The following is a 27981-nucleotide window of genomic DNA, read 5'->3' on the forward strand; positions in this document are numbered from 1 at the left end:
GTCCTTCCCACTTGTAAAATGAAGGGGAAAAATCTCTTCCCCAGCAGGCTTTGAAGCTAAAATAGGGTTGGCAAAAGTTTGGGGTCAAAGATACTGCAAAAAACCCCACAGGAATTCTTTTATAAACGACAATCCATTAATTCTGGTGAAAGAAAGGGACAGGGTGGATGGAGATGCAGACACCACCCAAACACCATTACAGCAGAGGAGAATAAAAAGCAGGTGCCCAATAGCTTTGAACCAGTAATAAAACATTTACTAGAGCAAGCAGAAAGTAAATGCACAGCTGATAAAGAAAACATCACAATGTCACCAAAACCTGACAGATTCCGACCCTTCTTTCAACAGAAACAAGACAGGGGTGGGTGCTGCCGTGTTTCAACAAAAGATTTCCTGCCTTAACTTTATGGTGCCAACAAAGAGTTAAAAAAAGGGATAATACACACAACGAGTTAAAAACTGTCAAGTAGGATTTTACAGTTTTAACTACATGTGTCCAATATGGGGCGAGAGCCGAGCTGTTCCACTTCATCAATCGCTTTTCAGGTTCTCCCTAAAGGCTTCTGAGAGCAGCAGGTCCCTGAATTATTGAGGGAAGCCTCTTCATTGAGCTATACTGCATGGGGGGCACCAGCCTTGGAGTAGTGCGGCTGTATTGGATTCCCTTTTTTGTCTTTGATTTGAAGAAAGCACTCAACCCTCTCATAACAGAGGGTGCACAGGTGCAGCAGAGAGCCAAGTTTGCTATGCAGGCTTCCATCAATGTAAAGGGTAGCAGAAGAGGTTCTTTAGAAGAATGAGAGACCTGGGCAATGGGGTTGGGATTGATGTACTGACCACAGCCAAGTCAGGGAATACAGCCTGCACTAGAAGTGAATTTGGGGTTTGCTGGGCTGGAGAAGGAGCCTTTGAACAGCTTCTTAAAAAAACAAAAAACAAGGAAAATCAGCTTCATCCCACCTTCAACAATGCAAATTGATGGATCCTTACATGATCCAAGGGCAACCTGGAGGCCAAATTATGTAGGGATAATATGTGAAAACAAGAGTCTGGGGAAGAACTTACCATGCTGAACGCACTGCTGAGAGAGCAGTGTTTACCAGGTGGGTCCTGAGCACCTCTAGCTGTAACTTTTTAAGTGTGAATGCTGGTTAAGAAAAAAAGACTACTTTATACTTGTAGGGACAACAGTTTCTTAATGTTCCAAGGCCGTGAAACAGCTTCTTTCTTGGCAAGATCTGTTTAAATCCAGCAGAGTCACTTGAGCACTGAATCTTTAAAAGCAGAACCCAGGGAGCTTTATCAAAATGATTTCTCTTGGACTAAAGCACTGCGTGTACACATCATTAGAGAGAAGCTGTTTACAGATGTACCGGCCCAGACTTGCACGGGGAGTGCAGTTTGTACGGTTTCCTTCTCCTCCCCCAGCAGCTCAACCACCACTTACCAACTCCCCCCAAAAATCCTCTGGCAAAAGGCAACACCACCTGCAGAGACCCCAGGCTGGGGCAACACCAGCTTTTAACTGTCCCACCGGCTCTTCTTCCGCTTTGGGGGCTCTGGGACAGCAAACCCATCTGTTTTGTTGTCTCGGTTGGCGGCCTCCTTCCTGTTGTCACCATTCCTGTTCTCGTTGTTCCTCCCCTCGCTGCTGTTCCTGCTGTCACCGTTATTGCGGTTCCCACCACCCACATCAGTGAAGTGCCGGCTCTCCCCATGGCGATGGTTGTCGCCGTGGCGGCTCTCTCCATGGCGGTAAACGTCACTGTGGCGACCACCTCCTTCCCCGTGGCGCTGCACATCGTTGTAGCGACCACCCCCCTCTCCACGGCGCGGGGCCTCATTGTGCCGACCGGGCCGGCTGTCGTTGTATCGTTCCCTGACCATGCCGCCGCCGCCTCCACCACCAGTGGTGGCAACACCGGTGCTGCCGCCGCTGCCCTCTCGACTGTTGGTGCTGGCACTTGTGTTGTTGAAGCCCTGTCCTCCGACACTTGGGAAGGTGGGAACGCTACTCAAACTCCCTGTGCTGGTGAAACCTGGCACACCCTTTGCTGCTGCAGTGGCTGCAAGTGGGCTCTCAGGGGTTGCAGTGTTTTGCTGGGCTGAACTCGTCGGTACCGAGTTCAAGCTTCCGGCACTGGTCCAGCCACTTGCCCCAGCAGCAGAGCTACCAGTCTTTTGATTGTTTAAGCTTGCAGCAACAAAGTGGCTCTTGTACTGCGACTGACAGAAAGAAACAGGGAGAAAGAAACAAGTGAGCATGTTTGCCTTGGTACTGCAGCACAAACCACATAGTAGTCATGCACACACAAGCCCATCTTGAATTCTGGGGAGCCCCTAGGAAAGAGTTCCTATAAAAAGTCAGTCTTGGAGTGATTACACTCCTGCTGTGCTTAAAAACACAGAATTAGTAACAGGCATCTGCTACCAAACCACAGAAACAAGCGGACTCCTGTGTTGTGGGGTTCATTTTTACACTGAAGAGAAAGATTTTCTGTTCCCCCTTGATTGCATTTACACTATTGCTGCTAAGCAACCTAAACAGGCTCAAGCCTAGGAGCAGGATTCAGAAGGGAAAGACAGCAAAGAGGCCATTGAAAACAAAGTTTGGCAAATTAACTCTGTGCAGATGTGTTCAGCCCAACCTGCAGACTCATTCTGCCACTTTGGACTGCAATGCTGAGCATGTGCTCCAGGCAGAGGGGACGTTGCCGCAGCTACAACTGCCAAACTCAACTGCCCTGAAACCAACAGGGTTTCTGCATTTACAGGGGAGAAACAATATTGTTGTCTTGAATCATTAGTAAAGTTTTTCCATGTTATGTCCTATCCTCTTCAGTTTGAACTGGGAGTACAAGTGCCGGAACCAACCTGAAAAGCTGCTTTCATTGCTGTAAGCCTGTCTCCCATTGCCCCAGTGGATGGCTTGTACGCCTCATAGTTACTCATCACGCTGTTGTTGTTTCCACGGTCCTATGCAAAAAGACAAAGGGCAACTGGAGAGGTTTATCCAAAACACACACTTCCAGGTCAATCATCCTCTGAACCTACAGTGGCTCTGCACTCAGTAAGTATATCTGCTAAGGATGACAAACTTCTGGGGAACACTGAGCAGCTCAGCTCTTTGTCCCATGACCTGGAGGACAATGACAGGCTGCTCTGAGGTCTCCACACAACAATATAACCTCACTTCCCAGCCCCTTGCAGTACAAGCGAAAGTAAAACACAAACAAATGAAGATTTTCACAGAGCTGGTAACCAAGACAAGGTGGAAAAGAAGTCACAAAAGCTGTGACTTGCAGAGAGATGCAGGACATGTGTTTTCAACATGTCTACAGTTAAACTCGGTCCCCACACACATAGGAAACCAGCTTGTTACCAACCACAGACATACAATAGTACAGGTTACCAATGCTGCAAGATCTTTTGCTGCCAAGAATCTGACTGGAAATGGTTTTTGAAGTAATTTCTTAGCATTTATTTTGCACTGGCAGTCTATTTTGGGAAGGACCTCCAAACCTTCTGGATTGCTCCAGCCCTAAAGAAGGCAGCTCTTGAAAAGAGGGTAACACCACAGGGACAGTTTCACTTGTTTCTGATATGAACTCTGGAAGACTCTGAGCTATGAAAACCTCTGGAAGCAGGGGGTATACTCCAGTACTAAGATTTTTTACATTAAAGACTAGTCAATACTAAGTGTAAAATTTCCAAGAATCTGCAACCAACTTCTTCAGCATCTCTACTTACAGAGTTTTCTGATCCCAGACCAGGACGTTCACGGTATCCTAAGCCACCACCACCAATATTCAGCTTCTTGCCTTTTCCTCCTTTGAAACGTGATTTTCGAAACCATGGATTCTGTACAAGAGAAGGACAAATCTCAACACAAGGAATAAGAAGCTTCATAAACGCCTTTGCTCTCTTGCAGCTCCACAAGGCAGCAAAAGACAAGAACTCTGAGAGCTGACAGTGGCACAAGCATGATTGTTTCAGCTATCTGTCACACCTATATATAGTGAGTCTGCCAGGCAGCCCTTCCAAGCAGGTACAATGATCAACAACCATTTCACAGAGTGAATGTCCCTGTAATTATGTTCTAGTTTAGCTTTCAATTAAGCTGCATTGCCCAGGTGCCTGCCATAAATCCATATTGAAAATCCAGCTGTAAGGAGATACTGGGGCTGGAATTAAGATCACAGCTCTTAATTTCACAGGCAGTGCCAGACCCCAGAATAGATTACATACTGCATTCCAAAACCTTCATGTCTTCTCGGAGTCTTTCAAATGCCATTAAAAACACTAGAAAGCCTACTCAAAAATAGGATAGCAGTGACCTTTTGGTGGTCTAACACATGATGGAGCCAGAAACAAGTCCCTGAGCTCCTGATTTTGTGCTAATCATGAAGGGAACCTTGCTCTACTCAAGAAGCTTTGCTTGTTCATACCTGCATTGCTAAATCCAACAGTTCTTTGGAAACATGCTGATTAGCCCCTTCCAGGTTCCTGACAAGATCACCAGCGAAGTTACTGTCTTTGGGAGTCAGCAGAGTGTAGGCAACTCCCTTCTCGCCTGCTCTGCCAGTACGACCGATCCGATGGGTGTGAGTATCTATGTCTCGAGCCACGTCGTAGTTGATGACAGTCTTAATGGAAGGAATATCTAACCCACGAGCTGTAATAAAAAGCAACATAGCGGGAGGTGAGATGATCCCAAATTAACTGAAAGCAATCCCATTCATACCAGCATATCGCTTCATTCTGCTCCAGCATACAAAAGGAGTTTGCACAGGAACATACCCCACATAAGAACGTTCTTCACAGGCTAAAACTCCCAAGTGTAGCAATATCTCCTCTAACAGTAGTAAAAGTTACACTGATTCCCTGGGTCCACAGGGTTAGGGATAGAAAAGACCTCTTTATATGACTGTTTTGCCACTGAAGAGAAAGGGATTTATTAAAGAACACTGAAATTCACTCTTTGGTCAGCTGAACATCTGGGTGGCAAAAGTTCTTCTAGATAAGGCTTCAAGCGTGTTCATCTCCTCTTCATTCAAGCACGCATGTGTCAGCTGATTAACAAAGAGCAACTACTTCCTTAAGAAACAGCTTTTTTTTAATTTCTGTATAATACAAACTGTCAGATTGTAATAGAAACATCATCAGAAGACTTTAAAAATACATCCCACCCCCCCCGCTAACACTGTGTACACCTGAAAAACATCAGAAACACAGTGCCCAGCATGTGCAGAAGCCAGCCTTGTTGCTTTCCATTAACATGTGTTGGCCTCGCTGCTCATATCCACAACTTGTAGGAGCTACTGTTTCATAGAACATCACCTACCTGCCACATCAGTAGCTACCAGTATCGGGATCCCCTTCTTCTTAAATTCTGAAATTACTTTATTCCTCTCACTCTGGTCCATGTCACCATGAAGCAGCCCCAGATTATGATCCTCCTGCTTGAGGTTATTGGCCAGCTCTTCTGCATTTGCCTTCTTGGTGACAAACAGGAGAACACTGCCAGAAGATGTGAACTCCACGAGGCGTCGAGTCAGCCAATTCCACTTGCTAGGGCCAGAGGGGAAAATCTCCACAATTTGAGTAACATCTTCATTGGCCTAAAGGAGGAAATCAGACAAGATGTAATGCAGGACAGGAAGGACAGTGTGGCAAACAAATGCAGAATGAAATGAGGAATTTCAACTACATGTGAGAATAAACAGCGGAGAAACAGGGGAACAAAATTCTTCAGAAGAGATGTTAGCTCTTGTCTAACTGCTGACTACTTCTTTTTCACAGTTCAGATAAGGCAGAGGTTAAGGCTGAGAGAGGCAAAGTGTGGTCTTTGACATGATGCAGTTTAGCATCCTACTGATCTAAAGGTGGGTACTTGCAATTCAGATGCTCTTGGGACAGATGCTATTAACATCTGAAATAGACTAAGCAAGAGCAGGTCTGAGATGCAAAGGATGCTCATCAGTAAGAGTTACTCATGTGGCCATCAGAGAAAGTACTCCTGCAAGCTGTGACTTGCCCTGGGCTCAGGAAGAGGGGGGTATAACCAGACTCCCTATACACTCTGTACTGCAAGTAACACAAGTGCAGTGGAGATCATAGCACCATCTCCAAGTTTCTCTAAAATACTTCATCTTTACACGTTAAATATGAATTATTTAAAGAATGATGCTCTCAGAGTAATAACTTGGATCAGGAATAGAAACCCTGTGATTGAGCTGGGAAAGCTGCTGCTTTTCTTAAGCAAAATGTAGGAAAAACAGTTTCTCAGAAGGAAGGGCCTTCATATAGCCATTAATTTGTTGGTAATGAAGGGACATCTCAACATTCCTGACTGAGAAAAAGTAAAATGCAGAGAGATGGTTAAAGTGTTCTGAAGGCCACCTTGTGACGTTTCTCAGTAGTTTCCATATATCAGAAGCAAAGTTTCTTCACAGCAAGTATACATCTGTTACTTTATCAACTTACTACCAAGTCCCTCTCCTGCTAATAGATCAGCTGCTACTGTCAAGCAAGCCTAGAATCAACATTCTCACATGAACCAACTGAAAGACATTACAGTCTGAGATCCAAAGCCTTCACTGCAAAAGCTGCAATTGCTTGATTTATACTTTTGAGACAAAAGGATATACCCATTGATCCAGCCTAATAAAATCAATCCCTGCATTAATGTTGTTTCACTCCTTGATGAAACCTCCCATAACTACAAGGGTCAGAAAGGTCAATACCAAGCACCAATCTTCACTATTATTTGTTAAGCACAAAGTAGCTACTCTTAAAGAATGACTACTGCAGTTTAACTTCAATTTCAAACAAGAGGAGCAGAAGGCTTTGTTTCTCTGCTTGATTCAGAAGTATCATAGAATCACCTCTCCAATGTCTCCCTGTACAACTCGGATGGGGTCGATCAGAATATCCCGGGCCAATTTCTCAATCTTCTTACGGAAAGTGGCACTGAACAAGAGGGCTGAAAGAGAAACAGTATTTGAACTCCTTGAAAAAACAACTTCCTTTCAGAACTGTGGGCACAGATCCTGTCAACGAGGACCTGCAGGACTGTACCAGATGTCAGGGATCTGAAGTTACAGTCTGTTTTACCAGTTCTAATGAAAATTATCCACTATTAGAATCCCTCAAAGTGCAAACACATTTCATGGCACCAGAAGTAAGATGTTAGTAATATGTGGCACTGCTGTGAACTTGCTTTCACAGCAGCTTAGAACATGGGCTCTCAAAGCATATGAACATTCATACAGCTGATCATCTTTTCTCTGAGTAAAGTGTGTGGAGGGATTACAGACTGATGAACCGTGTGGTTCAGTGCCCACACTTCACAAGTGATCCCTCCCAACAGCCAACACAGAGAATAACACCAGTGGACTTTTGAGACAGTCTCATTGTGTGGCTGTTTAGCACAGGAAATCCCAGTTCCGTTCCAGTCCTAACTGGCAGCCACCAGCCTCCTTTGACTCTCAGGATTTACTTTGACACATGCTTCTACTTACTCTGTCTGTCAGGACGGACGTGGTTTGCGATGGATCTGACCTGATATTCTGGAAAGGAGAGGAAAAACCCTCAGGTCAACATTTTGTACTCATTAATGAGTAGAATAACTCAAAATGCAACTTCGTTCATGCAACTTGAAGTGCCCAAAAGTTATTCAAGCAACTCTAAGATAAAAATCAAGGGTTTTGAACTTCAGCATCAACAGGACTTTGCTGATCTCTGAATAGCAACAGATATTATACCTTTAAATATGAGCTTTATCTATAAAGCATTTGCTTAACGTATTTACAGATATATGGAGCTACAGGAGTTACAAACAGTCCTAGAAAGCTGGGAACTGGACGCTGCTGCTTTCCAAAACAAGGACCTTTGTTCATTACATACCAAATCCCATATCAAACATTCTGTCAGCTTCATCAAACACAAGGTAAGTGACTCTTTGAAGGTTTGTAGCTTTCTTTTTCACATGATCAATCAAACGACCCTATCAAAAAACAAAACAAACATGTTTTTAAAGCATATTTAACAAACTCTTTCCTTGCCTTCAACCATTAGTTGCTCAGTTTTGTCCGAGTTCACAACTAGTTTCTGCAATAAGCAAAGCCGGATGACAACTGTGCTCATTCAAATCCCTGGTTCAGCATGAACACCTGTTCTGATTCAGCATTTTAGCCCTTCACAGGCTTTAAAATGATTCAGCAAGATGGCACTCAATTTCATTACATTCTGGGTATTTTCTTCACAAATTCAAGGCTCAGCAAGCAGAAGCTGGTATCATGCACAACTGGCACTGATTCAAGCAGATCTTGCTCTCAACATCTATCTGATAGCCTGCGAAGAACCTAAATTTCAGTGATTAGAGGACAAATGCTGCATCACCAATGGCATTAAAAGTCTGTCTCAGCTTCAGTTAAGCAACAAAAATGGTCCTGTGTGTATACAGGTACTTACTGGTGTGCAGACAACTATCTCTGCCCCCTCCTGGAGGGCTTTAGCTTGCTCCCACATGCTTCCTCCTCCGTACACAGCTACAGAGCGCAGATTATACGCCTTACCAAAGCGCTTACATTCCGAGTGGATCTGAGGATTTTAAACAAAGCACATCACAGTTCATGTTAGACAGATCTGAGAAAACCTACACTGGAAATACAGTCCAGCTCCTGAAATCCACTTTGCAGCCTAATAACTGAATATAACTTAATGAAATTATTCAGAAATCCTCAGGGCTGAATAATAATTTCCAATAATTTGAGAAATGAACTTAGACATCCACTGGGAGACTTCAAAACACTCTTCCAGTACCTAAAGGGGGCCTACAGGAAACCTGGAGAGGGGCTTTGGACAAGGGCCTGTAGGGACAGGCCAAGGGGAATGGCTTGAACCTGCCCGAGGGGAGACTGAGATGAGCTCTTAGGCAGAAGCTCTTCCCTGTGAGGGTGCTGAGGCGCTAGCACAGGGTGCCCAGAGAAGCTGTGGCTGCCCCATCCCTAGCAGTGTTCAAGGCCAGGTTGGATGCAGAGGCTTGGAGTAACCCACCCTAGTGTGAGGCACCCCTGCACATGGCAGGGGGTTGGAACTGGATGATCCTAAGGTCGCTTCCAACCCAAACCATTCTGCGATTCTAGATCCAGCTGTAATTTAACTTGCAGGCTCTATCCTTTTACACACACAATTTGTGGCAATAAATCCACAGTATTCATACTTAGGCTGTATGGCACATATATACTTTACTACACACCTACCTGTTGGCAAAGCTCTCTGGTTGGGCAGACAATGACTGCAATGGGACCATCCCCTGGCTCAAGCTCCTTTTGATCCATGATATGAATCAGCATTGGCCAGATGAAGGCTGCTGTTTTTCCACTTCCAGTCTTAGCTATCCCAATCATATCTCTGCCACTTAGTGCAACTGGAACACCCTAAAAATAAGGAGATTCTAAACCCATATTATGCCAACCATAGCATATTCTTGTGCACGTGTCACAAGAAAACTCAAATAACAAGAGGAAAACACATTGCAGAGGAGTCAGAGCAACATCCATCAATGCTTACAGTTTCATTGCCAAGTTTATACCTGAATTAGATTGTTTTAAGGGCTGGAAGCAACTTTTATGTTATCGCTGTTAGGGTCCTGTATGAAATAAGTGTTCGGGCACAGTACAACATCCCAAGGATACATTTACATGTATACAAACACAGCTTGTCCAGCTGTAACACTGCTAAAACCAAACTCTCTGAGCCTATTCTTTCTGTAGTCCTGAAACGTTCAGTTCATCCCTAGTAAAATATAAATCATTCTTTGTGACAGCTTTATATAGGAAACTAGAATTGCATACATCCTCATATGGACCACAGGACCTTTGTGCTGTGTTATTAGTTCTCTTTAGATGTTAGAGAAGCAACAACGCTCACCTGACATTGTATAGGAGTGGGCTGGGTATACTCAGATTTCCTAATTTGATGCATAAGCTGCTCATCAAACCCAAAATGAGCAAAACTACTGCCAGGCCTTGGAGGAGCAGCACCGGAGACCTTAGGAACAGAAACACATTATTGTTCATGAGCAGCAAGAGGAACAAAATATGAGGAACAAAGGTGTCTCTGCCTCTGAAAATGGCTTTTTACTTTTTGAATAGAGGTAGGTTCAAGGAGGTGCAAATTCCACATGTGTGTAAACAGGACTTTCAGTTATAAAAACAGAGATGAACTGTCAATCCACATAAGTCACTAACATCCTCTCTGCCTCCTTGTGTAATTGGTGTTCTTCCCCAGATAATTCCCTTCATAGAAAGTCACCATACCAACGTGCCACAAATGGCACATAATATTCGCAGTTTCCATTCCTAGCTCTGGAGTCCTTTAGTCCAAGTGTAACCATGCAACTGGCAAACCGCAGTACCCACTCTGACAAATCCAGAGAAGACTTTCAAGAACTGCTAAGGAAAATCAAGCTCCATTACATGAAAGCCACTGAAGTTGTCCAAGTGGCTGGAGTTTCCTGGGAAAATCTTCATTAAAACTATTAAGACAGCCCAAAACAAGGAGGTAAAAGGTCCCAGGAGGATAGTTTTGTGACCAGCTTACCCGGAGATTTAGCTTATGACGTAGCTCTATCACTTGCTGAGGCGTGAGACTTGTGATCTCCTCATGCTCATCATAGAAATTCTTTTCAAATGGTGGATATTCAATCTGCAAGAGTAATTAGTCAGTTAGTCCAGGACCCCAAATTCTCCCTCTTTCCACTTAGTTTTGGTGAGGAAGCATCGTTTCTCTCAAAAGTTCTTAACTGTCTGCAAGAACATTGAAGCCATCCCAAGCATCTTTAGTGCGACCTGAGGCATGACACTGAACTATGAGAGCGATGGAAGCATATTTCAATCTGCTTCTGAGCTCCTGCTTTCTAGAATGGGATAAACTTCCTACCTCTGAGTGGTCAATAGGTGGAAGAGGGTCAATGATTTTTTTAGACGGTGCAATTGGATTCCCATCACTATCATACTCCAGGTTATCCTCTTCCTCTTCTTGGACCACACCAGCAGTGGGGTTTTCAGCCATGTAGCGAAAATAAGCTTCCTGCAGCAAAACAGATCAGTAAAATCACATACAATAGGATGCAGAAGCACTACTACATTTGTTTAAGTGATGTATACACTAAGTGGCTGTTTGCTTTCACACCCACCATTGAGGAAACAAACCCACGTTCACTAGAACCGATTCTTCTAATAAATACCAACAATTATGTCCAGAAGGACAATATCACCAATGAAGAAAATAACTACAGTGTCAGACCACAAAATGCTTTGAAAAACCAAACTTCTCTTACGTGCCTGCTTAACAGCTCCTTCTACAAAGACTTGTTACACTTTAACAACAGAAGAATCTATTCTTTTTTCCATATGAACATAGTACAAAAACACAGGTTTTAAAACAGAGAACACGTTACTAAGCATATGACATTCACTTCTTTTCCTATGCCAAATACAGTTTCTCCACTTCCCCTAATCAGACTTTAAGAAATGAAAGTATATCTATTTTTCATTGAGACAGTCAACAGCACATGGGCAAGAGTCCTTCAACACCAGCCCAAGTTAGAAGTCACTGTCACCACTGTCCCACGCCATCCTTACAGCTCACAAACAGTGAATCTCACTGGCACAACAAGACATTCTCAGGGAGAAAACATAACTCACTTGACTGCCAAGCAAATATTAAAGATCAGATCTTTAAAGCAAGGATCAATTACTGGTATATGGATATACTTATCCGGGGTTTTAATTTACATGGTCAATTAGCACTCATAGATACAACACAGCTGCTCAACAGCTGTCTCCAGGTGTAAGTCACTCTTGCTCAAACTTCAGCACTCACCAAATTGGAAGCAAAAGGCCAGAGGCCAGACAACTCTTCCACACTGTGTTACTGTGAGTAACACAATAGCTGTTAATTACAACTTAGTCTTTCCTCTTTGTTTATTACTTCTGTTACAGTGATGCTTATAATCCTCAATCAGAACTGGAAAATAAACTGAATGAAGAGCAAAAAAAACCCCGATCCTTGCCCTTAACAGATACAAAATTTCACTGCAAATAGGCTCCACAGTTCAACAGCCTCTCAACTGGTGCTCCAGGTTAGTGGATTCTAATCTCAGATTTGACAAGATACTGAAAAACCTGTACAGGAAGTTGAAGTTCAAACTGACTGGAAAAAAATCTTAAACAGAGTAAAGAAAAGAATTAAATCAGCTCCTAATATTCTTCTTTTTTTAGTGAAACACCTGGAAGGGTAGAGACAGCAGGGCAAGCACTACAGCTTCCTGCTGAATTGTCCAGATACTGCGCATGACACTGAAGTTGTGTTTGTACCTAGTAGTTCTAGATTTGGGGAGGGAAGGGAAAAAGAAAACAAAACAACAAAGAAGAAGATAGAAAGACTGCATAGGAACTCACTTGGTCATCTTCCTCTTCAATGTCATCTCGAATACCCCTGGAAAAACAAGCGGAGAAAAAAAAACTTCCCTGCAAGTGTTCCACAGACTCAGCTCCATACTTTCATGTGCTAAGTGCTGAGCTCCATCCTTCGTGGAAGACACAACACTAACAACTCAGTAACATTTATAATCCCAACCCATGGAGTTTGCATATTTGGTGCCAACCAGAACAGCGACCCTGCAAAGACTTCTTTTACTTCTATTAATGAGACTGAAAGATTAGGACTCCGTCTTCCCAGTAGAAGCCACATCAAAGATCATCCTGGTCTAAGCTCTTGATGCTACGGAAGTCCCATAACTGCAGAGGAATATCAGCCAGGAAGTGCCAATCCAGTTCAGAACTTCCCCAGGTGGTCATTTGGATCCGGTGTTCTGTTTCAGGACCATGTATAATCTGATCAACCCCATGCAATGCAAGTTCTACCAATGTATCTGACATTTCTATCAAGAATCAACAGCATCATTATTTTCCTTGGTCAAAACAGACAAGCTTCCAAAATGTAAACTGTTTTTAAAGTCCAAATTAAGTTATTCCCAATTGCCACATGCTACCCAGTACCTCTGCTTTACAGGGAATCTCTTCAAACCTAGTTTACAAGAATTTCCAGTACCAAAGGTACAGTAGCACAGTTATTTTGTTCACAGACATGCAAATTTAAACTAAACCATGCTGATCACTGCAAGGATGGGGAAAGAAGAAAAACCTATTTCAGGCTGCTCTGGAAGGCTGTACAACGTGCTGCTCCACTTTGGGTGGCCTAGAAAAGCTTCTCACGTGAGAGAACTCTCAGTGTTTACTGTAGGATGCAGCTATGGGTTCTTTCCTTCTGGTATTCAATTTTTACTGCTCAGAACTTTATCCATGGGGGTTATTATGCGCTGGTTAATGCTGGTTACTTGGTGTACATTATACTGGCTACAGAACAATCACCATCAACAAAAAGCATTGGAATTCTCTTAGCACCACACAAGACACGGGCAGGCATGGGAAGTATAAAAGAGAACTTACTTAGCATTCTTTTTTTCCTTGTCTTTATCTTCGAGTCTCTTCATATCTCGAGCGGCTTGATCCTAACAGGTCATAAAATGACAACATGTTAAAAAGACAAGATGATGAAACTTGCAAGGGAAAAATGTTCCTATATAACTAGACCATCATGCCAGAAACAACACTTTTTGGACTCAACTTTCTCTCGTTCCAATATCCTATCATGCTAAATAAATCTTCCTACTAATACCTTTGAAATCTCTATACTTGTAAAGTCATGGCATTGTTGTTGAAAAAATACATTCTCTGCATTCCTCCTGAAAACGCTGTGCTCGAATCCAGCTAATAACAGAACTGTGGCTTAGAAACAGTTCCTGAGAAATACAGACCCCTTCAATTCAGGCAGTGAAAAATGCACAAACCCTTCATTTCATAGTCAGAGACACACAAAGCTCTTTGTTGTACTGTTTGGACATGCTCTAATTCACATGGCATCAAAAGGTAATTGACATCCTGAACACAGCTGCCAAAGGCAGGAGAGACATTTGCTGCTCCTGACTGGGGAGAAGTAAGGCCATATAAATGAATAAACATTTCAGGAGCCAGGTCTTGCCTCCACTTCAGCCATGAATGCCTCCAGAGGATCATCATCGCTGTCAGAGTCTGCTGATTTGGAATGAAACTGCTGGCGAGTGGGGGAATTCTCTGCAGGAATGTATGGCAAATCCACATTGCTGGAATCTTCCTCTTCATCCTCAAAGTACCTGAAAAGAAACGAACAATGGCCCAGTCAGCACATGGTGGGTTAAAGCAGGTGACCTCTGAAGGTCCGAACCCAAACTAGTCTATGATTCCATGGTCTACAGCACTGTGGTGCCTCTCATGGTTTTCAAGTCAAGTTTCCTACACAGAGATGGATCGCACCAGCCATTAGGTACACAGGAAAAGATGCTGAGATTTACAATCATTCATGTTGGAGGCTAAAAGTGGTGTCAGAGCAATGAGATATGATGAAACCGGTCTTCTGGAGTGGCTCTCCCAAGCTGGTGAACACAGGTTTTTCTGATCTCCCTCCTGTTCAACACATTTATGCAACTAACAGAAGGGTCAGTAAAGACTTGTGGAGCTGAATGTTTCTCTGTACAAAAGACACCCAAATTTATCCGTCTTGGCTCCAATTCTGAACATACCAGAGTGTGAATAAGATTGAGCTGAGGTATGTTCTTAGAGAACATACTCACAGCTCTCTGTGGGCTGCTGCAGTTGTTTAATTCTATTTAGAGGCAAGGATGTGTTATTATTCTCATTTTACAGATGATGTAAAGGGTAAGTCATTGGCCCAGGGTGATGCCAAAAGTCTGCTGCAGAGCAGGGATTGGGTTCCTGCAGGCAACCAGCTCCACTTTTCTTGACGCTGCTGTTGTAAAGCTACGAAGGTTCTGCAACATCATAAACCTCATAAATGTCCCAGAGACATTTCCTGACTTTGGAAACTTTCAAACACCACAATCTCGAGCTGGATAAACACAGCAATAACGGGACTTACGCATTCTCTTCATCAAAGTTTGCTCGCTTTGACCCAATTTTGTAGAAAGAAGGCAGCTGAGGAGGCCCTGATTTTGCAAATGCAGCAGAAGAACCGGCTGTTCCAAAAGCACTGTGAGACTGCTGAGAGAGCTTCGGCTCCTCCTTCTTCCCAGGTGTTATGGCAAAGCCACCAAACCCAAAGCCTCTCTTAGTACCAGGTCCACCTTTGTTCCAATTCATGATGACCCCAGTGTATCTGTTAAAACCAGAAAAGACAAATTAACACGCTGCTTTAGACAGTTCTAGATCTAATTGTCACCGTTTTTCTTGGATTACTTCAGGCATGACAGACACTTCTGGAAGCGTGAATCATGAGTTTGATCTCTTTCCCAAAAAGCATTAGGCTTTGTTCTCTTCTTGTAGGTATAAACGTATCCACAACTGTCTTCCAAAACAGACCGTGTCCCTCAGCGATTACTTCAGCATATTTAAGATGTTGCCTATCTTCTCTGTTTTGCAACCTAAACCAAACAAACCCAAGGCCAGAACTTTGAACATCAGGAGGGACAAGAGATGAAAAGGTAGCTCAGTACATACTCTGCATGTCCTTACAGTCCCGTCCTCAAGTGTTTCATGGCTTCATAAACACCACATGACTGCAACCCAACAGCTCTAGAAAACGAGCCCAAAGCAAGCCTGCTCTGAGACAAGGCATGCTTCTGCCAAAGCCAGCTTCCTCTCCTCAAAAGAGCACCTTCAGCTACAGGTATGTTTTAAGTTGGATGAAGAGAAGCCTGAACTGACAGACTAAGGTGTACCCTTCCCATTGCAAGTAATTTATCTCACTTGCATGGTCAAGTCAGTCATCCCTTCAAGGCAGCCAAAGAGATTATGGCACCCAAAGCTTTCAAGCACATTATAATTAGATGGCCCAAAGGTTATGAGTCTTATTAAACAGATTCTCACATTCAGCCAGAATCCACCGGCAAGAGAAACAACTTCAAAATAACCTGAGAAGAAACACTGCTGCTGCTCCCTGTGCAGAGCATTCACCAGCTTGGGACTTGCTCAGTGAACCTCAAGGCCAGACCAGAGCTCACCAGAAGGCTTTGGGGGGAAGCTGCTGCTCAATTCCTCATGGCAGCAGCTTGTGCTGGTGCCCTGCTCTCCCACTTGCACCCTACAGCTTCCACACCTGCAGACGTGGCAGGTAAGAGATCAGAACGTAAAACAAGCAGATGAGAGGTGCTGGCAGCACATCAGGTAAGCTTTTAAGGTTCAGTATTTGATTTTCAGCACTCTTCCTCACTGTCATCGACTTCTGTCCTGCCCAGACGATTCTTTCACGCTGCCCAACGACGAAGTTTGCTCTGTTGGCCACCGGAGCGGGCTCCTACGGGACAAGGAGGCACCGCCGGCTCTGCCAAGCGCCGCTCCAAGGCGCAAACCCTTCCTCCAGACCCCCGGCTCCGCGGGCACGCAGCAGGGTGCCCCGGCTGCTCCAAGAAGGGACCCCCCCTCCCCCCCACGGAGTCCGCGCGTCCCCGAACACAGCACAAAAGGGGCTGGGGACCAGGAGGGCCGCAGCTCGCCCGCCCCGCGGGGCCCTCCTCACACCGCGGGCCCTCACAGCCCTTCCCGCCCGCGGGGCCCCAGCACGGGGGCGGGCCCTTTGTGCGGGCCAAGCCGAGCCCGCACTAGGCCGCAGTCCCGCCCGCTCCCCCCAGCTGGATGGGAGGGGGGGTGTCCGGCGGGGAAAGAGCGGCCGCACGGCCCGGCCCGGCCCCGCGCCCCTCACTCACCCCTCGGGCACCGCAGCCGCCGCTTCCCCGGTTACCGGGGCGGGGGGGAAGAAGGGGCGGGGGGGGGAGACGCGACGTTACGACGTAGGTACGTGCGTGGCGCGCTGAGGTCAGCGCGCACGCCGGCCGAACATGCGCGGTGGCAGCGGGGGAAGCCGCGGGAGGCGGGCGGAGGAACTGGGAGCGCCCGGAGTCGCGGCACGGAGCAGCCCCGGAGCCGCGCAGGGGGTGCCGCGGGGCCGGTTGTGCCGGGGCTGAGGGCTGAGGGCTGAGGGCTGAGGGCTGAGGGTGTTCCCGGCGCCGTCCACGCGTGTGCACCCGCACACGGCCGTGCACGCAGGGAGCGCAGCGCGCATGCTCCGCGTTACGCAAAGCGCGCAGGCTGCGCCGCTTGCGGGCACCGAGCGTAGGACGAGGGACGGGCCCGAGCGGCGGCGGCGCCGCGTGACTCAGGTAACGCGGGCTCCGGCGGGGATGGGGCGGTCGGGGCCGCCTCCGCCGCTCGCTCCTCGCTACCGGCCGTGCTCGGCCAGGGGGGTACCGGTCGTGCGGCGCCTGTGCGGTGCCTGCCGGGGCGGGAGCGGGGCCTGGGGGCGCCGGGGTGCGGGCTCCGGCCTCGCTTACCTTGGCTTGTGTCCCTGGAGGGAACCGGAGACCTCGGCACGGCGGCGGCGATGGGGATCCCGCTTCGCACCGGCGGGTGCCCGGGGGCTGTCGTGTGGTGCCTGGGGCGCGGAGCGGGTTCGCGGTGTCACGGTGCTGCCTCTCGAGGAAGCTTTATGGAGCTGTGCGGTCTTCCGGAGACGGGCGTGTGCAGATGGGCTCGGAATCCCTCCTGTGAAGCACCTGAGGTGGTGCCCCCGTTGTCCTGGGGGCTTTAACCTCCGAGTGCACGTTCTGAAGTGTGGAAACAGGGGTTTTCCTGCTTAAATGCATGTGAAATTGGGGCATACCCAGCCAACGTGCCAGCCCCTGGTCATGGTGGCTTGTTATGGTGATTTATCGTGGTGTTTTCTAGCTTAGCTGATGAGTTCTGCTGAGGTTTTTGCTAGAAGTCTTTGGCAAAGGCGTTTATTTTAAGTGTCGTTGTCACGTGGAGCGGGGGTTCCCTGCTCCTCCGACTTAGAAACAAATCGTTTCTATTTGAAGGGGTGTTTTTAAGAGAACGAACTCATTAACAGTCATGTTCCCACTCGGATCTGATTGCAGGAGAGAGTGAAATGAGTCTTGCTGCCAGGTCTGGCACAGCCGATCCTCCACAGCCCCTCTGCTCTGGAGCCAGGCTGAGAGAGCTGGGCTGGGGCAGCCTGGACAAGAGAAGGCTCCTGAAGGGGAGACCTGAGAGCAGCTCCAGTGCCTAAAGGGGCTGCAGGAAACCTGGAGAGGGGCCTGGGACAAGGGCCTGTAGGGACAGGCCAAGGGGAATGGCTTGAACCTGCCCAAGGGGAGACTGAGCTGAGCTCTTAGGCAGAAGCTCTTCCCTGTGAGGGTGCTGAGGCGCTGGCACAGGGTGCCCAGAGAAGCTGTGGCTGCCCCATCCCTGGCAGTGCTCAAGGCCAGGTTGGACACAGGGGCTTGGAGCAAGCTGCTCCAGTGGAAGGGGTCCCTGCCTGTGGCAGGGGTTGGAGCTGGATGAGCTTTAAGGTCCCTCCCAACCCAAACTATTCCACGGTTATTTGATTTTAAGGCTCTGGCTTGGACCTTGGTGACGGTCCCCACAGTCTGAGTAGATCAGGACTGGTTTGAGATCAAGCAGAAAAACCAGAAAGCTGAGGGCAAAACCAAGATGAGCTGAGAAATTGTGCAGGTTTCTGGCAGATCTGCTCTGGGGAGCCCCAGTTTCTACTGTTTTTTTGGGGGGTTTTTTGTGGTTTTTTTGGTTTTTTTTTATATAGTGCAATATCCATCCTCTTCCTGCTGTTTTTTGGTATAGCTTAAAACAAAAGGTCTCAATCTCTAAATAGAAGTCGTGCTGTGATGAATGGTCATGGATGGGAAGTTGGCCATTACTGGAGGTGTGATGTAATTAATAAGGATTTATTGCAATGTTTGATTTCTTTTTACTTTTATTTTCCAGTGAAAATGAAGAATTTCTGTATTTTTATTGTTCTCCTGTTCATCCCATGGAATTTTTCTGTGGCAAAATACAATGAGTTTGAGGATGGAGATGACATAATGGAATATGATGATAATGATTTTGCTGAATTTGAAGATGTTAATGAAGATGCAGTCACAGAGTCTCCTCAGAGGATCATCACTACAGAAGATGATGAAGAAGAAGCCACTGTGGAGCTGGAAGGTCAGGATGAGAATCAGGAAGACTTTGATGATGCAGATGCACAGGTAATTCCTCATCTCCTCCTTCTACATGTTTCCTAAAAGTATCTCTACACCTTTCTTTCTCACCTTACCTTTTTGGGTTTCACTCACTGGGCTTTGGATTTTCATGCTGGTTGTGATTTTGTCCGTTAGGAAGGTGATACCGAGAGTGAACCATATGATGATGAGGAGTTTGAAGGCTATGAAGAGAAACCAGATGCATCCCATAGCAAAAATAAAGACCCAATAACAATAGTTAATGTAGGTATAAATGTTGATCCTCTTTCTATTTTTGTTTCATCACTTACTTTGCTGAGGCAGTATGCCAGTAATGTCACTGGTGCACAAATTGGCATGCGAGAGAGCGTGTACAAGGCATCTGCTTATTCACTATTTAAAAGTGAGCTTCATTCATGTACTATAGGTTCCTGCTCACCTTCAAAACAGCTGGGAGAGTTACTACATGGAGATCCTGATGGTAACAGGTCTTCTGGCCTACATCATGAATTACATCATTGGGAAGAACAAAAACAACCGCCTGGCTCATGCATGGTTCAATACTCACAGGGAACTGCTAGAAAGTAACTTTGCTCTTGTTGGTGAGTTCCATAATGACTAGGATTTGGTTTTAGTTTATGTGAGTAAAGCTGGGGTTAGGTGGGCATGTAGGCTGTAGTGAAGAGTATCCTTTCCTGTGCAGATGTGTGCTGGCACTAATGACAGCTCTCTGCCACACTTCCAGTGCTGAAATGAATGCTGGTGGTGTAGTATATTCTGGAACACCATGGTGATAATCCAGCAACAACTGAGCTCTGAGCATGCTGAGGAGCTTTGTTGTTTAAATATATGATTTTTAGTGTACAGTTCTCTTACACTGTGTTTTTTCAGGGGATGATGGCACTAATAAAGAAGCTACAAGCACTGGGAAACTAAATCAGGAAAATGAACACATCTATAACTTGTGGTGCTCTGGAAGGGTGTGCTGTGAAGGAATGCTCATCCAGTTGAAGGTAGGGCTAAGACAGTTCGTGGTACTGTTTATCTGTCACCAGTTTTCAGGCTCTAGAGGCTTTTCTATTCCAATGTGAGCAATGAGCTGTCCCAGCTCGACTCTTTGGCTCACATTCAGATGCAGGGTTCTGAATGAGCACACATGAAGGCGAGACTGGTCAGACTAAAGAGCTGTACAGGCCTGTATTCTGCCCACTAAAGCAGGTAAGAGTGACTACTTATAGGAGTATAGAAACCAGAACTCTAGCATAAACAGAGGGAAGCTGCCATTCAGAGGGACTTGAGTGTGCTGGAGGAATTCTGAGAAGCAGCAATTGCTGAGAACAGCAATTCTGAGGAGGTACAACAAAGACAAAGTCCTGCATCTGGGATGGAACAGCCCGACATTCTGGTTCAGCCCCTAACTTGAGGGAGCAAGGCCCTGAGAAACATATCCAATACATCAGTTGGCCTGCCTTTGAGCAGGAGAGCTGACTTCCAAACGGCCCGTCAAAGCTAAATTATTCTCTGAAAAGCATCTATTTGTAACTGTCCTATTTTTCTGTGACCCCCACTGCTCTCTGCCAAGGAAGTGCTGCAGTCAAGGTATACTCAGCTATCTTCTTCTGTGTTTACAACTTGTGCTTTCAGTTCCTCAAGAGACAAGACCTCCTGAACGTTCTTGCACGCATGATGAGGCCAGCTTCTGACCAAGTGGTACGTGCTCAAACCTTTACCTGTGACACACTGCATTCCTGTGGCTCTGAGCTGCTGCTTTGGATTGTTCTTGGGATATACAAGTGAACTGCTGGGTACCTTTCTGTGGTAATTCCATATCTTCTGGTTCAGTAACTGTTGAAATAATCCAAAAGAATCACTCATCAAATGAGTCTTAACTCTGCTGTTCTAGTCACTCTTATTGCACTGTAGCATTATACCACAACACTAAACTGAGCACTCCGTGTAATTGAAAAGCTACTTTATTGTAAGACACACTGAGAAGCTTTAAATCAGTAACTTTAGCTGTCTATGGCCTCACTTAGTCTTTGCTCTCATGAATCAAAGTGTCAAACACTGAAGTCACAGGAGATGTAGGTCTCCATTTGGGCATTAGTCTGAAGGCAGAGTGCACAATATGAATCTGCTCAGGGCTAATCACATTCTGTCCCACAGCAAATAAAAGTAACCATGAATGATGAAGATATGGACACCTACGTGTTTGCTGTTGGGACAAGAAAAGCACTGGTGCGACTTCAGAAGGAAATGCAGGACCTGGTATGTATGTTCATGTTGGGAATATGCACATGGTAAATAATAGGATATAAGAACCTCTAAGCTGTAAAGTGTTTGTTTTCTTGGAAACAGCTGAAAACTGTTGGATTTAGTGTGTGGGGAACAGATGTTTTCATGTAATGGGTGAAAGTAATGCCACCAGACATCTGTGTTCACCAGCTGCTGGCAGAACTGCAGGAAAACAGGCAATTGAAACCAGCTTACACCTCCCTTCTGGTGCTCATTTAGGAGGAGGCTGAAGTATATTGTCAGGATCCACACAAGTGTCACTTCATGTCATTTAATTTGCACAAATGGCTTTTCAAAGCTTGAAAAGCAAACTTAATTGGTGATATGTGTTGGGTCCGAGTCATCTGCTTTTATGTGATCTGAAATTCAAACTTTCCATATGTCCAAGCTCTGAAGCTTGCAAAGAATCCAGTGATAACAAGCAGTGGTTTGCTAATAATCTCTTCCGTCGTAACTCAGGAGCAGCAGTAAAGTGTGGTTGGTAGGGTACCAGTGGGTTTTGTTTTGTTATCGAAGTAAGCAAAAAGCAAAATGTCACGAGTAAAATGTCTTACTCTGAGTATTAAATTGCTTTATCTTTTTCTTTAAAGTAGTGACTGTTGAAGAGTGTCGTTCAGCTACTGCTGAACCCAGAACAAAGAGAAATACTGTCTTAAAGGCAGATGCTGCATGTTTGAAATATCCCCAGTAGGACTGAGTGACAGTGTATTCTTTGTGCACTAAACTGTCCCACTGTGCTGGAACAGGTCAGTCTGATAAGATACATACAAGCTTGTGTTTATTCTTCCCTCTTGTTCTCTTTGAAATAGAGCGAGTTCTGCAGTGATAAACCGAAGTCTGGCGCAAGATATGGGCTTCCAGATTCACTGGCCATCTTGTCGGAGATGGGGGAGGTCACAGAGGGAATGATGGACGCCAAGGTAAGCCTGAGTGAATTAGAGTCATAGAATTGTTTGGATTGGAAGGGACCCTAAAGATCATCCAGTTCCAGCCCCTTGAATTAGTACAAACCTTCAGAACGTTTTTGCATAGGCTGATCTTTGTAGAATCATAGAATCTCCTGTAAAGATCATAACAGGAGAGCCAAATGACCCCCGTGGGATCTAGAGAAATCCAGACCCTAAGGAATCATAGAATCATAGAATAGTTAGGGTTGGAAAGGACCTCAAGATCATCCAGTTCCAGCCCCCGTGCCATGGACAGGGACACCTCACACTAAACCATCCCACACAAGGCTTCATCCAACCTGGCCTTGAACACCGCCAGGGATGGAGCACTCACAGCCTCCCTGGGCAACCGATCCCAGTGTCTCACCACCCTAACAGGAAAGAATTTCCTCCTTGTATCCAATTTAAACTTCCCCTGTTTAAGTTTTAACCCGTTACCCCTTGTCCTGTCACTACAGTCCCTGATGAAGAGTCCCTCCCCAGCATCCCTATAGGCCCCCTTCAGGTACTGGAAGGCTGCTATTAGGTCTCCACGCAGCCTGGCTGGAAGAGGGATGTAATTCTTATGTCTTTATCTCTTTTACGTAGCAACTGTTAGCCTAATCTGAACTGTAGATTTAAATATGCCTTTCAAAGCCTGGAATTCAGCTCCAACAGCCTGTTCGAAGGAGGGTGTTGATGGTGTGTCTGCAGGTCCTCAAAGCTGACCTGTTACCAAATGAACTGGAAAATCCCAAATGGGAGTTAGATATCCAATATTTGAGTTGCTCACATTAATTCCACGCATTTGGGCCCATTGTAGCAAAAGCTATAAATAAATAGATGACAGTTTACTTTTCAGTGTCATAGTGGCAAGCTGAGCACAGCAGTTTTCTGAGTGATATGTAGACACTTTGGCAAACCCACAGGGAGCGGGGAGGCTGCAGATGGATTGGTGTTGGGAAGAACTAACCCCACTTTCTCTTTCAGATGATACATTTCCTCACACACTATGCTGACAAGATCGAGTCCGTCCAATTCTCGGACCAGTTCTCCGGTCCAAAACTTATGCAAGAGTACGTATCTCTCCTCCCAGTAGCTACTGTAGCACTGAGCAAAATAGAGGCTGACAGACTTGTTTGCACTGTGAAGCCTGCTGGAATGCACACAAAAAGGAATTGGGAGCAGAGGTGAAACAGGTGAATAAACAGCACTCCCAGTGCTTCCAAATGCTGCATTAGTTTAGAAGATAAAGGTGCTGTATTGCCTTAATACTGATTTTTGTGTGCTGGTTCTGCTGTACTTTAGGCAGCTACAAATTCCAGCTAACACTTGGCAGTTCCAGTTTACACATGGAAAATGACTGAGTAACCCCACTACAGATACACAGCCTGTTATAGATTAGGGGCCAAGAAATAACACTGCAGGGGGAGAACTGGAGGTGTTACCTCAGATGCTATTTGAATGCATTGAGAACTAGGTGTAAGCAAAGTCTGCAGTGTAAAAAACCCAACATGGGTTTTTCTTCCTAACTGGTATTTACAGAAGGTCTGTAGGAATATAAATAACAGGGCAGCATATACAAAATTGCATGTCATTAAAAATACACAGACCTTTGCAGGGCTCTGACTGTTGGGGTGGATGGTGCTGTTTGTTAATGCCTTCTCACTGCTTTTGAGTAAAACACTTTTAAGTTTGCAACTTAATTTTGGGTTACAGCAGGCTTTTAATCCTGTTTATTTCATAGAATCATAGAACAATTAAAAAGGACCTTAAGGTCATCCAGTTCCAACCCTCATGCAGTGGGCAGGGAATCCTCACCCTACACCATGTTGCCTAAGGCTCTGTCCAGCCTGGCCTTGAACGCTGCCAGGGATGGAGCATCTACCATTTCTTTTGGCAGCCTGAGCCAGCGCTTCATCACACTCATAGGGAAGAACTTCTGCCTTAGATCTAACCTGAACTTTCCCTGTTTCAGTTTGAACCCATCACCCCTTGTCCTATCACTACAGTCCGTGATGAAGAGTCCCTCTCCAGCATCCTTGTAGCCCCCCTTAAGACACTGGAAGCTGCTCTGAGGTCTCCATGCAGCTTTTCTTCTCCAGGCTGAACAGCCCCGAAGTTCTCCATACGAAAGCTGCTCCAGCCCCTGATCATCCTCATGGCCTCCTCTGGACTTGCTCCAAGTAGTTTGCAAGTTTCCCTTGGTTCCTGACAAGGTTTTCCCTATCAGTGTCAGGTATTTTGTATGCCCCTATTTTTCTTCACTCATTTCTGCCACTTTTTCTTTCCTACCAGGGAGGGGCAGCTTACAAAACTGCCCGAAACCAAGAAGACACTTCTGTTTACATTTAATGGTAAGAGAACTGGTGTACAAGTGGGTATGTGTACCTGGGGGGGGTGCTGTGTTGTAGCTGTGCAAGTTATGCTCGATTCTGGCATCTATGGAAGACAACATGTATGACCTGTGGCTTCAGTGCATATAACGGGATCATTGATTAATTAACCAGTAAACAGAAGGCAGTGATAACACTGGGGAGTGAGCAGCACATTGTCATAGCAGGATACTGAATCTTGCTATTATTGATCTTAGAATCAACAAGGTTGGAAAAGCCCTTTAAGCTCATCAAGTCCAGCCGTTCCCCAGCCCTGCCAAGGCCATCACTAACCCATGGCACTAAAGGCCTCATCTACATGGTTTGGGAACGCTTCCAGGGATGGTGACTCCAGCACTGCCGTGGGCAGCCTGTTCCAAAGCCTGAGCACCCTTTTGGAAAGAAATTGTTCCTAATACCCTGGTGGTTGCATCAGGTCATCATTGCTCTTAAGCCTGGGCCTTGCAGTTTGAACTTGGACAGAGCTACTTGATTGCCCCTAGTCTGAAATTAAACCAGCCTGGTAGGAGTCTGTTCTCAAAGGCAAAGCTCATGTCAGAGCCTGAATTCAATCCTTATTTTATATTCTGTGCTAATAAAACTAAGGAGGATTGTGTGGGGTAAATGTGCCTGTCACTGTGTGAGGAATCTAAGTTTGATCTCTAAAAATAAACTCTTCTAGTTATTTCAGAGAATCATTTAGGTTGGAAGAGACCTTTATGATGGAGTCCAACCATTAACCCAGTCACTATGCCTCAAGTCTGTAGTATTACATGGAGTTGTTGTGACCTAAGTGCAGGACCCAGCACTGAGCCTTGTTACCCTTCCTAAAGAGTAGTATAAGAACATCTTTTGTGAATGGTGTGAGCCATAAGGAAAGAGCATTATAACAAGTAGAAAAATCCTTTCAATCTCTCTGAATTAACAAAAAACGCTTTTATTTCAGTGCCTGGTTCAGGCAACACTTCCCCAAAGGACATGGAGTCTTTGCTGCCTCTGATGAGCATGGTTATCTACTCTATTGACAAAGCGAAGAAGTTCCGTCTGAACAGAGAGGTAAGTGGTATCTATTTTCTTGTCTTCTGAATATTGTATGATACTACCATTGGATCCCTAATCTTAATACAGGGAGCTTCCTATCTCTAATGTGACTACCAGAGATACTGCATCCTGCTCATGGGGAAATCCATATGAACTGCATTTCCTTCTCTCTGTCAAAAGGGTAAACAAAAAGCTGACAAGAACAGGGCTCGTGTGGAAGAGAACTTCCTTAAGCTGACTCACGTGCAAAGGCAGGAAGCTGCTCAGTCCCGTCGAGAGGAGAAGAAACGGGCAGAGAAGGAGAGAATCATGAATGAAGAGGATCCTGAAAAGCAGAGGAGGCTGGAGGTGAGGTGGATTTTCAGGTTGTTACATCAGCCTGTAGCTTGTATCCTGGGCTGCCTGTAGGTACAGCAGCAACACTGACCTCTGAGCCTGTAGGATCTTTGTGGTAAGGGAGAGAACTTCCAGGGTATGTGCTAGTGCTTTCTGAAACATGTGAAGGCTCCCGGTGAGGAGCCAGCTCACGTGGTTATAAAGATGTGAACCCATGTGCTGTTCAGCTCTCCTGATCAGCCTGCTCTTGGATTGCTGCTGTTCAATCACATCTCTGTTCTCACCTGCAGGAAGCAGCTTTGCGGCGTGAGCAGAAGAAGCTTGAGAAGAAGCAGATGAAGATGAAGCAAATCAAAGTGAAAGCAATGTAACTCCATCAGGAGCAATGTCTCAATGCCACCTGCAGAATTGGAATCCACAGGGTACAAAGATCTACTTAACTCCATAATCCTAGACTTTGAACACTAATAGCCATTAAGAGAAATGTTCCTTGCATTGGTGTTACTTATTTAAGTATTCCAGCAACATGCAGGTGTACATAGAGATCTTTGTCTCGGGAGTTTTACTCCAGGTGGTACATTTTGCTACTTGTCTAAGAAAAAAAATTGCAATAGTCTTGAACGCTCTTTGTCATTTGTTCTTTAAAACCAGAAGGCTGTAAAGTCTTCTGGTTTTACCTGTCCACATGTGCTGGTAACATACTCATGCTTTGGTTTTAAACTTTGGGTTTAGTTATTGGGAGGGAAGGGGGGAGCTTTAGGGGAGGAAAACTGCACAAGAAACACTTACTGTGCATTTATTTGCATCAAGCTTGTAAAGGCACAAAACTTAGAGCCTTCCATACACAGTATGGATTCTTCAGGGATTTCAGCCCAGTAGAATAGAAGTGCTTTTTGTTTTCTTTGTTTTTTACAACCAAGGGACTGAAACAGTATTAAGTCACCTGTGGGCATGATGTGTAAAACAGATGGGTTAGAGAGAAGGGAATGGGCTATGTGAACAGTTTCCTACTTGTGGTTTTGAAGGCCACAAGTACAATGTGAAGTGTGTAATGTCAATGCAGTGTTTCTTCAGGAGCATGTGGTGAGTTAGCAGCTTCAACAAGCTTTCCTTGAGCATTTTCAACTGAACAAGTTTGCCTCAAACCTGCCTGATTTCAGCAGCTGCTGCCTAGTTCCCTTCAGCCAGAGCTAGATTCAGTGAATAACTGCAACTGCCAATTGCCCCAAGCAAGTGAAAATGTTTTGGGGTTACGTGAATCCGCTTCAACAATCACTTCAGGTTTTGAAGCTAAATGGGGAGCATGAAGTGAATGCCCCAGTGCAAGCACTTTGCTGAGAGAGCCCTGCATTTTATAAATGCTTCCTGTCTAGAAGGCGTTTTATTGTTGCTTGTAACAGACTTGAAACAGTTTTGTGGGGAAAACAGGATCTTGCCTTTTCTTGTTGAATACTGTGTGCAAAATTGGTTCAGAGGCAATAAGAATGAGCTGCTGTTGAAACAGCAACTGCTTAAACTTCTTCCAGCATGGGCTACTTCACACTGATTTAAATGCAAATGTCTGTAACCTGATACATGCAAATACATTAATTTTATAATGGTTGGTAAAATTATTTAAAACCAAAACTAATGCAGATGATGTGAAATTTTAGCACTATTTAGCTTTAAAGATGACTACAGCATTGTTCCACAAAGGTCTTGGAAAGGTAATGCTGGTTTGTGCTCTTTAAGTGGACAGCTTTCCTGAAGTCCCATATGTCTGTGGGCTGTGGCAGCTAATTTTGTACTATGAACATTCAAACGAACAATCTAATGAAGAGTAAAAAGAGAACTGAAACAATCCCCCTGCCTACTCTGCTCTGCT

General features: G+C 45.3%; 2 protein-coding genes across 3 annotated transcripts; one reads left to right on the forward strand and one right to left on the reverse strand.

Moving 5' to 3' along the window:
* Positions 1 to 234: 234 nt before the first annotated feature.
* DDX42 (DEAD-box helicase 42) lies at positions 235 to 17708 on the reverse strand. Of its 2 annotated transcripts, none has more exons than XM_065699530.1 (18): positions 17453 to 17708; positions 15046 to 15282; positions 14113 to 14263; positions 13521 to 13582; positions 12471 to 12507; positions 10948 to 11097; positions 10609 to 10713; positions 9937 to 10056; positions 9267 to 9443; positions 8476 to 8604; positions 7909 to 8008; positions 7524 to 7571; positions 6888 to 6985; positions 5345 to 5621; positions 4449 to 4675; positions 3751 to 3861; positions 2875 to 2976; positions 235 to 2226 (listed from the first exon to the last, which is right to left on the reverse strand). In XM_065699530.1, the coding sequence occupies exons 2-18, from the start codon at positions 15264 to 15266 to the stop codon at positions 1522 to 1524; spliced, it is 2820 nt and encodes a 939-aa protein (XP_065555602.1). In that variant the 5' UTR covers positions 15267 to 15282; positions 17453 to 17708; the 3' UTR covers positions 235 to 1521. The 2 variants fall into 2 exon arrangements, with proteins under 2 accessions (XP_065555602.1, XP_065555601.1); XM_065699529.1 differs by lacking the exon at positions 17453 to 17708 and adding an exon at positions 16829 to 16935.
* CCDC47 (coiled-coil domain containing 47) lies at positions 16958 to 27957 on the forward strand. Its single transcript, XM_065699531.1, has 13 exons — positions 16958 to 17281; positions 18906 to 19171; positions 19301 to 19408; positions 19572 to 19746; positions 20036 to 20157; positions 20789 to 20854; positions 21311 to 21412; positions 22249 to 22359; positions 23356 to 23441; positions 24664 to 24722; positions 25687 to 25796; positions 25962 to 26129; positions 26408 to 27957. Exons 2-13 carry the CDS (start codon positions 18911 to 18913, stop codon positions 26486 to 26488), a joined length of 1449 nt encoding a protein of 482 aa, XP_065555603.1. The 5' UTR covers positions 16958 to 17281; positions 18906 to 18910; the 3' UTR covers positions 26489 to 27957.
* Positions 27958 to 27981: the final 24 nt, after the last annotated feature.

Source organism: Lathamus discolor, chromosome 20 (genome assembly GCF_037157495.1).
Source record: "Lathamus discolor isolate bLatDis1 chromosome 20, bLatDis1.hap1, whole genome shotgun sequence".
Lineage (NCBI taxonomy): Eukaryota > Metazoa > Chordata > Aves > Psittaciformes > Psittacidae > Lathamus > Lathamus discolor.